The 12,764-nt window shown below is 45.5% G+C and overlaps 3 protein-coding genes across 6 annotated transcripts; 1 reads left to right on the top strand and 2 right to left on the bottom strand.

Annotated features, from left to right (window-relative positions):
• Nucleotides 1-272: 272 nt before the first annotated feature.
• On the bottom strand, nt 273-3,689 carry LOC127761910 (subtilisin-like protease 1). The gene has a single exon (XM_052286243.1). It carries the CDS (start codon nt 3,306-3,308, stop codon nt 933-935), a length of 2,376 nt encoding a protein of 791 aa, XP_052142203.1. The 5' UTR covers nt 3,309-3,689; the 3' UTR covers nt 273-932.
• A 2,145-nt stretch (nt 3,690-5,834) lies between these two features.
• LOC127764090 (uncharacterized) lies at nt 5,835-6,638 on the top strand. The gene has a single exon (XM_052288918.1). It carries the CDS (start codon nt 6,151-6,153, stop codon nt 6,457-6,459), a length of 309 nt encoding a protein of 102 aa, XP_052144878.1. The 5' UTR covers nt 5,835-6,150; the 3' UTR covers nt 6,460-6,638.
• A 61-nt stretch (nt 6,639-6,699) lies between these two features.
• On the bottom strand, nt 6,700-11,447 carry LOC127764089 (uncharacterized). Of its 4 annotated transcripts, none has more exons than XM_052288917.1 (9): nt 11,157-11,447; nt 9,472-10,678; nt 9,230-9,348; nt 8,994-9,118; nt 8,753-8,852; nt 8,586-8,663; nt 7,449-7,532; nt 7,188-7,273; nt 6,700-7,096 (listed from the first exon to the last, which is right to left on the bottom strand). In XM_052288917.1, exons 2-9 carry the CDS (start codon nt 10,616-10,618, stop codon nt 6,979-6,981), a joined length of 1,857 nt encoding a protein of 618 aa, XP_052144877.1. In that variant the 5' UTR covers nt 10,619-10,678; nt 11,157-11,447; the 3' UTR covers nt 6,700-6,978. The 4 variants fall into 4 exon arrangements, with proteins under 4 accessions (XP_052144877.1, XP_052144874.1, XP_052144876.1 ...); XM_052288914.1 differs by having other exon boundaries at nt 9,472-10,675; XM_052288916.1 differs by having other exon boundaries at nt 11,163-11,447.
• Nucleotides 11,448-12,764: the final 1,317 nt, after the last annotated feature.

Here is a 12,764-nt window from a genome sequence, read left to right as displayed (position 1 = left end):
TGTTTGGCTGGCCGATACAGCTGCTGCTACAGACACAACACATTGTTTGTGTTGGCTGCACAACAATGAAATTAAGTGCAGCCGAACAGAGCCTATAGCGAAGCACACAACGGTGGAGCCACAACGGTAGAGCCGAAGTGACCAATCGACCAATCCAGAAGTTGACTTCATGGCTAAACAACATGTTTTTGAATACTTATGGTTTATTAATATATACGAGACAAAGTTTTTATCCTATTTTCTTAATAAAAAGGAACTTTCCTAAGTACATACGCGTGGAAATTTTCTCTATCAGCACGGCGTCCTTGGCGAGCAGTTTCTTGGTGTTTTTGTTTTTTTTTTCTATTTGCATCAATGACTCTGTGCGAGTATATTGTATTGGTTGACTTCTAAAAAATTATTATCAAATTTTGTGAATGTGCGTGTTCATTGGAGATCTACCCCCGCGGAGACCTTTCAAAAGAACAAAAGAAAATCTTATCAAAATTTGTGTGCCGTTAATGTAATTTTTTTCACCATTTTATCTACTACTAAATGTCTAAATTTGAATGAATTGTGTGTGAGATATATCCCTTATCCACAAAGGTAGTGCCGTAGTGCTATCATCCAATATCCAACCCACAACAATAAGATCGAAATTTTAGCTATGCTAATTGTATAAAGGTCTAAATCCGTAACAAACCCATCAAGCCCAATATCGAAGCAGTTTGGTTCAGGGGCACATATCCAGGCCATGGCCATCATGGAAAAAGAATCCCATGTTGCTTTTTTTTTTCCGGCCACGCAATCCCTTCGCATCTTGATCCATCTTCTAATAGAGTTATTTTGTCTTTCTCTTCATCTTTTTTCGAGGACAATCATCAGGGGGCAGTTTATAATCCTTGGAGTCTAATCAAGTACCCCATTTACTGGCAAAGCTACGTAATCAACAATCAATGGCCCGCGTGATCGGAGGAGCTCGTGTTACCGTTCAAGAACTTTTGGGCGGAGACGACGATCGGGCTGCGCACCACGTGGTCCGGCGAGACCCACCTGAGCTGCCCCTCGGCGACGCCGCCCTTCATCGGGCCGCCATTCGCGCCCCTGAAGGTGACCGTGAACTTACTCACCTGGTTCACCTTCTTGAACCTGAGCGTGTCCGGCGTCACCGTCACCGACACCGTCGCCGGCATATCCACCTTCGCCGCGTACACCGCCTTGCCGCGGGGCCCGACGTTCGTCACGGCGCGGCTGACGCTCACCACGTAGGGCTCCCGGTCGAGGAAGACGGTGATGGACGGGTAGTTGAGGTCCTTCTGCTCGACGGCCGGCAGCTGCTTGCAGGACACCGATGGCGCCGGGTGGATGATGGAGCTCACCTCGTGGTCGCTGTACCCGAGCCCGCAAAGGAAAGGGACGTAGTCCTGCGCTGTCAGGTCGTACACGAGGCCCGGGTTCATGGCCTTCGTCGGGTTGATGAAGCCGGCGCCGAGGCCGAACATATTGGCATTGTTGCCTTTCTGGTCGGTTATCGGCCTCCGCCGGCGGTCCAACGTGTCGGCCGTTGTCATCATGGCCGACTTGATCGCCGCCGGTGACCACTTCGGGTGCGCTTTCTTGATCAGCGCGGCGATCCCGCTGAGGTGCGGCGCCGCCATGGACGTGCCTGACATGATGTCGAACTTCGCCGCCAGTGGATTGGGCGGCGTGGCGAGGCCCGAGGTCACGGGCACGCCGGCGATGATGTTCACCCCGGGGCCGGTGATGTCGGGCTTGAGGATCCCCTGGTTCTGTCTGCTCGGCCCCCGGGACGAGAAGGGCGCCACCTCCGGCGTCTTGCGGTCGCCGAACACTGTTCCTTTGTAGATCAGCGCCGCCGTCGGACTCTTCGTGGACTTCATGTAGGCCTTGAGCTCCTCCCCCGACAAGTAGACGATTTGCGCCACGGGGAGGATGTGCGACTTGGGTTGGACCATTGAGCCCATGAACTCAGGGCCGATGAGAACCATCCCGGCGGCGCCGGCATCGTGTAGATAGCTCCCTTTCCGGAGTCCGGTCAAGTTGCCACCCTGGTTGCACACGACTAGCTTCCCGGCAACGTGCTCCTTCATTAGGTGCTCGTCGGAACACGTGCCGTCACCGCGGGTGTCCGCTATCAGCGGCCACTGCGTGCTCGGGAAGTTGGGTGGCTGGTAGAGCGCCTCACCGTCGAACTCGACCCCGGTGCCAAGCTTCACGGTGGCCACGAACTTCCGGCCGGTCGTGGACGCCGCCACGGTGAGCAGCCACGGCGCCTCGTTGGAGACCGTCAATGGGTTCGGGCCGTTGTTCCCGGCCGACGAGCTGACAAAGACGCCCCTCATGATGGCTGTGTACGCCCCGAGCGCGACGGGATCCCCGGCGAAATCTCCGGCCTCGTCATCGCCGAGCGAGATGGAGAGCACGTCGACGCCCTCGTCCACGGCGTCATCCATCGCCGCCAATATGTCATCCCGATCACAGCCTCTGTCCTCGGAGCACACCTGGTAGAGCGCGAGGTGCGCGCGTGGCGCCATGCCGGCCGCCGTGCCGAACCCGTTGCCCATCACGTTCGCCCCGGGCACGAAGTTGCCGCCCGCCGTGCTCGAGGTGTGCGTGCCGTGCGCCAGCTCATAGACGGGGAGCACCGGGTCGTCGACCCCTCTCCACTTCCACTTCGCCGACTCGAAGAAGGACCGCGCGCCGATGAGCTTGTTGTTGCACACTGAGCTGTTGAAGTCGCACCGGCCCTTCCACCTGGCCGGCGGCGGCCCCATCCCGGCCGCGTCGAACGACGGGTGCCCGGCGGCGATGCCGTCGTCAAGCACCCCGATGATCATCCCTTCGCCCATGTTGCTCCTGTTCCACAAGCCGCCATGGTAGGCCGCCGGGGCGCCGGTGAGCCCGACCATTTTCGGCGTGTACGTGGTCATCAGCTTGTACGTCTTCTCCGGGATGGCCTTCACGAACCAGTCCTTCTTGGCCATCTCGTACACCTCCTCCCTGGTGACGCGGGCGCAGAAGCCATTGACGACGTTGCGGTAGGAGTAGATGAGCCGCGTCTCGGCGCCGGGGTCGGTGGCGAGCTCCTCCTTGGCCGTGTCGCACACGGACGCCAGCAGCGACGCGTGCCAGCTCGACACGGTCTTGTACACATTGTGGTCGTACTCGTACGGCTTGCGCACGATGATGAGGTAGTTCTTGTGCTCGCCGGTGTCGTTGTGCGCGACGGCGACGGTCGCCAGAAGCGACGGGAGGAGGACGACGACGAGAGCAACACGGATGCAGAGGACCGCCCCTAAGTGCGCCATTGGTGAACAACCAAGCTACCAATGGAAGGTGAATCTAGGGAAAATGGCGGCCGCTGTTGCATGCGAAGAGATTGCTCTGTTCGTCCTATTTTTTTTTTTTTTTTTTTGAAACCGATGTGTTTGTCCTAAAAATGGTCTTTACTGGAATGCATGGAGATGAACTTGTGCCTGCACGATGAACAGCCTTAATATAGCAACCATTAAGGTTCCTAGCTTGCGGCCACAAGTTCCGTCACGCTTCGCTTGAGCTTCATGCCTTCATCCACATGCGAAATTGTGAAGGAAGGAAATGGTAGATAATTCTGCACACTATGGAAATGAGTAATGACAGAATAAATGCAGTTATCTCCTCGCTTTTAATACCCAAGCTCAATTCTTGATTTGTATCTGCTCCTACTTGAGAGCATTTGTATCTGCTCCTACTTGAGAGCTCTTAAGTGCGAACAAGCATCGTTCTTGTATTCACAACATTTATTTCATATGGAGTGGTCACACTTCGTGTTTACCTTTTCGAATGTAAGTTCGATCCACGATGAATTAATGGGTGATCTACCCTACATACCCATGCAGTCATGCACGCTAATAAGCTACCAACATACAGTACATGTACAGTCGTGCATGCCATCTAGTCATAAATTTTTTTAAAAAAAATGGTAAGATAGATTAATATGAAATATATCACTCCACAAACATGCAGTTAAAATTTAACTTCTACAAGTTGTAACAAAAATAACAAATATAGCTGCGAACTGAATGTGCGATGACTATTTTTAGTTTATTTTGTTCTTTTTATTGCAACTTATAGAAGTTAAATTTGAGCTTGCATTTTTGTGGAATGATATATTTCATATTAATCTATGTTGTCAATTTTTTTTAAAAAATATTATAACTACTTAAATGACATGCAAACAATGAGAGGACATCCTCTCGAGGGATGAAAATCCATATCCTATAGTTGTATGGGCTGTAATTAACATCGTGTGGTTTAGACTTCAGCTCCATGCATCTCTCAGCTTGCAGAATGGCTAACAAAAATGTTTTTTGTTAGGAAGGTTGGCACAACAACAACTTGGCATGAACCTTTTTTTTTAATCAAGGGTGTAACCCCCATTTTCATTAACAGAAATGTAACCATTACAAAAAAGAAAAGAACATGCTAAACCGAAGAAAGCCTAATGCAGAGCTAATCTCAGTTTTTTTCTCGTTTTTCTTCTTGGTGGTGTTAGTCTGCAGTACATGCCAGCTCTCGATATCTGAGTTCGTTTTTTACATGAACGTTTTGTTCAGCATATCTCATTATCTCATCTACTGTCAGGTAACCTCTGAAAATGTTCTGAGTTCTGACTTCAGTACACTTAGAGTGTGTTTAGTTCACGCTAAAATTAGAAGTTTGGTTGAAATTGGAACGATGTGACGGAAAAGTTAGAAGCTTGTGTGCATAGGAAAGTTTTGATGGGATGGAAAAGTTGAAAGTTTGAAGAAAAAGTTTGGATCTAAACCAGGCCTAATTTACATCCTGAGTTCTACCTGTTCCTAATCCTATCTTCTATAAAGTTATCCCCCACTAACTCTTAAGCTTAACATGCAAAGATGCCACATCATCATCCACTAATCCACTAATTAACAAGATGCCATATCATCATCCACTAACAATCATCACATTTAAACATCATACAAATATGTTATATCTTTATGGTTTTTATAATTTAAGAGCTTTTCAAATACATACATGTTAAATTATCAACCAACATAATTCATATAATGTTTCAATGTATATCTTTATTATTTTTTATGATATTCTATATACTTATATAGTTCATCCTCACTTAGTTAGTGCTTAAATGATTAATCTACGGTCCAAATTATCTTTCTTTTTTCCCTCTAATTAAGTCATATCACATTAATTATTTTTAGCCTTTAGATGATTAATCTACAGTCCAAACTATCTCCTACTTTTCTTCTTCCATAAAGTCATACCACCTTACTTTTTACGTTTAAATCACCATTCTACATACTATTTAAATTTAAATTAGCATAAACCACATTAATTTACTTAATCTGATGTTATCTAGCTATATTACACGTTATTTTTTTTATTGTTATTATACTAAATTCCCACAATAATGCACGGGTTTCACTTAGTTTTAATTGTCCCTGTGCTGCGTCGAGATGGATACCGCTCTCCGCACGACGTGCTTGTCTGGCACCCACGCAAGGTGCCCCTACAAGATCCGCGCTGCCCGGAGCTCTTCTCACGGTGACGGTAAAGGAGGGAGATGGAGAGAATTGGAGATGTATGTCAGTACGTTGGTTCAGTTCGTCAGCTTGGACTTGGAGTCAATTTGTGCCTCCCGTATCCGATAAACAGTTTCTTGTCCCGTGTAGGAAAAATGCACTTCATTTCATCAGAAGAGGGGGGAAAAGGGTCATTTTCAAGTTTGTCTCCATCTGCAAGCACCAACGAGAAGCCACAAATGTTCACATCACAAGATAAATGTAACTGTCTTATTGCGCCCGCGCGGATGCCAATTTTGCCAGAGAGAATTACCGACTCCAGGCTCGTTTTTTGTCTAATTGTCTCACGTTCAATTGTTGCCAACTTGCAACACATATACTAGCGCATCCAGTGCAGGTGATTCCCCACGTCCAAGATTCCAGGAACTAAGCATCAATTGCAGGGACCCCATGCCGCGGCCGTGACGCCGCTACGGGCCATACGGCGCAACGCTCTCCACTCCACAGTCCACACCTCCTGTCACACTGACTGGAACGCCGCGCGCGCGCGAACGCTGTGCTGTCCTCTGCGGCCGCCTCTCCTCGGCTTCGCATACGCTTCCGGGCGATGGGAGAGGAGGGGGCGGCGGCGCCGACGCGCGCGTCGTGCAGCCGCCGCGCGGCCGCGTCCTGCTGGGGACGGTTCGGCCTCGGCCTGGCGGCGCTGTGGCGGAGGCTTAGGTGGATCGGCCTTCCTCGCCGGCGCTTGCGGACGTACGTCCTCAGCGCCAGCGGGCTCAACTACGACCCGCTCGGTTACTCCCAGAACTTCGACAACGGGGGCCTCGGCGACGGCGAGTGCGAGGCCAACTTCTCGGTCAGGTTCGCGCGGCACGCTGGCGCGACGAGGCCGCACGCGCCGTCGGTCGCTTCTTGAACCTTTTTGCGCTTCGTATTTCCTTTGTGTTTCATGCATATGCACAAGGCAGCAACACAGAGAGAGCTGCTAGGAGGGCTACCTTCAAGTACTACTTCTCTTTCCTTTGAGTGGATGTAAGTATGTATGTAAGTGCAGCTGTGCAGCAGATATATTCAAGTAAAAAAAGATTTGCCTTCTTTTTTTCTGTCAGAATTCAATATCAGGAATTAGGATGCACATCCAGTCACAGGTTGCTTGTAAGGGAATTTACAAACTGTGTTGATGATACAAAATTTTGCTTTCCTAGATGTGATTTCTACTAAAAAATGGCTGCTCACCAGTTTGGTTGCCTATGTATCCAAAAATGTAATGTACACTTGTACAAATGTTTACTATCAAGACCTAAGAAATGTTTGGTTCAGTAACCACAAGTCTACAATCCTCTAGCCTAATAGAACCATCCCACTTAGTTCATGAGATTGTTCTTGAAACTCAGATGCTTTAAGTGTTCCTGCACCACGCTGCATCATTCTGTGATCAAAAGTTCCTTGCAGGAAGCTCTTGTTCAGAAAACATAAATGTTTTGAGGAACTCATAGGATGTGAAAAATATAGCCCCTTGAGATATATACATAGCCAACCTTGGAGCCAAACCCCTGGAAATACATATGTTGCTTAATAATTTGAGTACTTGTATAAGAACCTAAATTCAATAGCATGGCCAATATGGTGCGGAAATGACCGTACCTGTAAAGACCCTGCAAGCCTTCGTGCTGAAAAATTTCTTTGAGCGCATGAAGAACCCCATCATACTTGCTAATAGGGCTGAGTGCCTAACAAACATGGGTAATACTCAGTTTAGTTCTGCTGTAACCAATAGTTTACTTCCAATAATATACCAGCAACTATACTTTTGAAAAGGCCAACGTGTGACTTCAGCCAGTAAAACCAGATAAGCAATTTAATTGATGATAATGATTTACAGATATAAAGCATGCTTTATGTTACCTGTAACTGTACTCGCGTCTTAACAACATCAAATGGAGTTGTACACAGAGCAGCAGTAGACCCAGCAAAACCTCCACAGAAAAGCTGCAATGCAAAATATCAATGATTTTGGCAGTGATTTTTGTGCGGTGCTGATCCAAGCAGAGAACAAAGAACAAACAGAATACGGCTGTGTTCTTTAGCGTGAGTTCCCAACTCCACCTCCCTTGTTTTCCGTAAGCACGCTTTCCCTAAACAGTGCGTTTTTTGAAAAAAAAATATATAGGAAAGTTACCTAAAAAAATCATATTAATCCATTTTTCAAAAAAAAAAAACACTAGCTAATACTCCCTCCTTCCCAAATTGATCACCATATAATGAAATTCAAAATTTTTCAAATTGACCATCATATGGCATGGACACGAATTTCATCAGAATACGATTGATGCAGCACGGGAGAATGTGTGCATGCTAAGGTGTAATTGGTATTGTGTTTTAATCGATGCATGCATTATGAGAGAATGTGTACATGGTGTCTTGATGATGTGATTTAAATTATCCTTGGTCTTGGTGCATAAACATATATGATGATCAATTTGGGAAGGAGGGAGTACTTAATTAATCATACATTAATCCGTGCTTTGTTTTCTGTGCATAGGAAAGGAGTTCCCAACAAAAGAACACAGCCTATGTGCATAATATAACTGCAAATAGACTTTGTTTAATAAGTCACGAGACTTTGCTTCTATTACAGTGCATACCTTACAGTACAATCTACAGTCATACCAATCAGGCTTTCATCTACCCACTTTCAGCACTAGCATACAAACATATATTGAAGTATACATATGCTACCGACTAGAATTCTGGGCAAATGTTTGTTCAAATACAAGAACTGGTAACATGGCATCATCAAACATGCTAAATATACTAACAATAGGTGTAGTTTAGTTACATCCTTACTGATGAAACAAAATCTGATACTACACTATGATCTAAACATAATGTAAAATAATTTAAATTCTGTGTTACGCACGAAAACATTAGAGAAAAAAACTGAATTTAGTAGTGAGAATGCCAATGAGTTTAACTTCAGTCCTGACTAATGATAACAAAGACACAAAGACGGTTTAACGAGTTATAGCTCAGGGTACTAACTGTCTGCCCAGAATCAAGATTGGCATTAGCAGGAGCTGATTTCAACATGAACTGCTTCAGGCTCTCGTAGGTGTAAAACTGTAAAATAGAAAAACAAGGCCTTCCAGTATTCTGTAAACACAATTAACAAATCTGAAAGTAAATTAGGTACTAAACTTTTGAAATACCTTAATTACGGAATGCGGGATATTTCTGCAAAGAACAGCACCCCATCCAGCATATAGTGAAGTAATGCCACCCTTTCGAAGACATCCTAATAAAGCATCCCTGAAGTCATGAAACTTGTATAAGGGGATGAAGAAAAATGTAGTGTCATGTTTCTATTGAAATCGAGGTGTTTTTTTAATAGAGAAACAAGGCACGTAGCAGTGGCAATGAATTATAAGAATGAGGCAAGAGATTGTGTACCAGCAATTCTGATACTGTGAACCCACTTGCATCTGCTGTTTTATGCATTCACTGGGTGTAAAAACAAAGGAAGTTGCAATGCTAGAACAACCACCAGCAGTGCAATGAGCAATTGAATGATACTCCTGAAGAAATGGCATTGTAACAACATAGTACAAAATTACAATCTGTGGTAAACAAAAAACTGGATAGACATGAGCCAAAAAATTCAAATGAATGAATGAACATATTGTCACCTTTGGCAAAATAGGCAGAAGAGACCCCTTGACTATTTCATAAGTTAAGGTATAGATTGCTGAAATTGGTGCAGAACAAGCAATTTTGCTAGCAAGCCCTCCATAAAGTCCTAAAACTCCTGTATAGGATTTGTCAAGCATTTAAAAGGTCTAGCAATTCAAGAGAAAGTGGAAATAAATCAAATCTATCAAAGTTGCCAGTATCTCTGTTGATGTGCGTAAAATTCATCCAAATACACTACCTCTCTCAACAAGGGCGCGCCTTAACGTGTGGTAGAATGAACTTCGTCGAGAACTGTTAACCTGAATAATGGTCTTCACTGTATCAATTGGATGCAGAGAAACACTGACTACTGTGCCAGCTAATGCTCCTGCCACAGCATGCCTGTTCAGATTAACAGCACCATAAAATCGATGTTGAACAGATGATTCCAACTGTGGTGAATACTTGTCTACAGAGTGCTCCTGAGACATAAGACCATCAACATTTTGATCTGTGTGTTCTGAATTAATAACCACAGCATCACCCACCGGACAAGATATGCACACTGAGTTCTCAGTAAGTGTGCATGTGTTACTCGAAATTTGGTCTGCTGGCATTATCCTTGTCTCTTCACAAGTCACCATTTGCTGAGACGAACAAGATGAAGAACTACAATATTCTGGAATAATCTCTAGATTGGATTTAGTACCATGCAGAGAACTTCCGTAAATGCGAGCCTCCTCACTGGAGCTAGTACATAGCTCAGTTGGCATGTTTCTTGTTTGGCTGGAATGGTTATCGTCCCTTCTAAAGCTTTGATCCTTCTTAAATTCCGTACTGCCAGAAACAGCATAGGTGTGCATCATTCTGGTTTGCATGGGATATATATTCTGATACTTTAAATAATAGGCACTCCCAACATGCACATGTCTCCATGTAGAAGAGCCACCAGCCATGCTGCTACATGATGTGAGCATTAACATTTTCTTCACCAAACTAAGATCTTCAAAGATTGATTTTGGCGTTGATAAAAAGTTTTGAGAGCTCAGACCAGTTGAGTTTTCAGCACAGCAAGACATCAATGCCTGTTCCTTTTGCTCTTTGCTGAAGCACACAGGTTCATCTTTATGCAGAATTTCATGGCTCTCGGATATTTGAGCTGTGCCGGAAGATTCTGGCTGGCCGACAAGATTCCAGATCCCAGTCAATGCTGATACTAACTGTGGAGTGGTTAATCTTCTATCTATAGATTTGCTTCCTGACTGAGTACTTGGCTTCGATTGGTTATTGGCATTACGATCCTTAGTAAGAAATGCATCCAGATCAAACTGATGACCATCTAATGGAAGCCGGTGGTAATTGATTGTTGGTTTTCTAACTTTTGGAGCTCCACATTTTGAGCTCATTTTTTACAAGCTAGCAGCAAGGTCATAAAGGAAAGCTAGTAATCAACTGACTGAGATCTGCTAGAGGCAAGAAATGATAGAGCAAATTTAGCACACTGAAGTTCTTGTATAGTACCAGAATTTATTTTTTTCTCAATAAAAATAGAATCATCTCACTAGCAAAGACCTTGGGGTGGGTTGATAAGAACAGCAGCAAAAACACTTAGGGTGGATTGATAAGAACAGCACCAAAAAAAAATCTATTGTATTGCAGCACTCACTTGAAGAAAGTACTAGTTATTTTCTCAGCCAAAAGCTGCAATCTACCACCAAAACTAGTAGAAACTATCAAACCATTTCTACAATTGGCATTGAATCTGACTAGCCCCAAATCTAAACAACTCCATTCTAAGAGACATTTCGTCGAACAACCTACATGCGCAAGTCAGACTCGACTAACTCGTAAGCTACACGTGCTATAGTAAACTTCCTAACAGCGCCTCACCGATTGGATACAACTACGGGAGTGTAGCTTGCGAGTTTTGGGTAAAAAACTTACCCTCACCTTGAGATGGCTCGGAAGCTCGGAGGGAGCTCGGAGGCTTAGCAGCGCCAGGGAGGATTTCACAGCCTTCCAAGAGGAGGGAGGAGAATAACTCTGCGATGGTCTCCGCCGATTCCCCTCCCCCTCTGCCTTCTCGCGAGTGGAGGAGACTACGGCGCTGCAGCTGGTTGGAGTTCGAGGCCCATCTCCATCTCCGCCGCCACCTGTTTCGAGCGTGCCGCCCCGCGGCGAGCCCGGCGGCACTCGGGCACCGAAAGGAGAAAAGGGGAGAGGAAGCGGGGTCGTGGGCGTGGGCTGCTCTGTTTTTTTTTATTCCCAGCGCGTATGCACCGTTCGATTCAAAGCGAACGGTCCAAACAAGTCCAAAGCAAGGACGGGCCGACGGAGCAGGGCATCTTTATTTTCTTTCTTTTTTTATTAATGTTTTTTCTTTTCTTTTTCTTTTTACTAAAAAATCACAAATCTGATCTTAACGGAATATTTTAAGAATTTTCCATTTACAAAATTTAAAACCCCCACTTGATCTAAATTCTAAACATATCGACACCTCAAAGCTCGCAAGTCATAGGCAGTTCACAGTTCACACCACTAGCTAGCTCCAAAGGGTATACGGAGAAATTACTTAAAAAATCACAAATCTGATCTTAACGGAATATTTTAAGAAATTTCCATTTACAAAATTTAAAACCCCCACTTGATCTAAATTCTAAACATATCGGCACCTCAAAGCTCGCAAGTCATAGACACTTCACAGTTCACACCACTAGCTAGCTCCAAAGGGTATACGGAGAAATTTCAAGAAAAAATGGAAGGGCTTTGCGACGACCATGGCAACGGATCAACTGTTCTTCGTCTTCCTGCTTCCTTTGGCATTGGAGCGTGTGCAGAAGAAGAATAACCTCCTCCATGGGATGTCCGGCAGCGTGATGTTCAGAAAAGGCCTGTACGGGACGCTCGTCTGCCTCCGCGGCGGCACGGTGCACTGCTCCAGGCTCTCCAAGCTTACCTACATACACAGTTGCGATTCGCATCCAGGTCAAGACAAATGCCTACGAAGATACTACGTATACTGGCACGATCGAGAGCTTCAGACGCATTGTCATTGATGCGATGTGAGCGACCTCTGTGCGTGCTTACATTGGGGAGGAACTTGAGGCCAAGCTTGAGCTCTCCCTTGTACCTACCGTCCTCCAGCACGACGTTGTAGGGAGCAGGCTTCATCTGCAAGAACTCCCTCTCGATGCCCTCGCTGATGATGTCGCCGACATGAACCCTGCACGCACAGCATCAAGATGCAAATGTTGAGAGTCTCAGTAACCACGATTAATTTCAGTTAAAATATTTCGGCTTTATCTCAGACAATCTCCTACTTTGTCTCCCCAACTAGACTGTCTTCAGAGAACTTATCCCTCTCCATGATCTTCAGTGTGACCTTTGCAAGCTCTTTGCATTCATCCGATGACAACGGGAATCTGAACTTCTCGTTCCACCAAACCTTTTTACCTTTACCTGAACAAAGCTTGCAAGTGGCATTTCTTGCAGATGTCAAAGCAAGGTTTTCCCTATCGATAGCAATGACAATTGACTATTGTTGTATATACA

This window comes from Oryza glaberrima, chromosome 2 (assembly GCF_000147395.1).
Source record: "Oryza glaberrima chromosome 2, OglaRS2, whole genome shotgun sequence".
NCBI classification, from domain to species: Eukaryota; Viridiplantae; Streptophyta; class Magnoliopsida; order Poales; family Poaceae; genus Oryza; species Oryza glaberrima.
The sequence above is the reverse complement of the archived record's forward strand: the minus strand, read 5'-3'. Positions and strand labels throughout refer to the sequence as shown.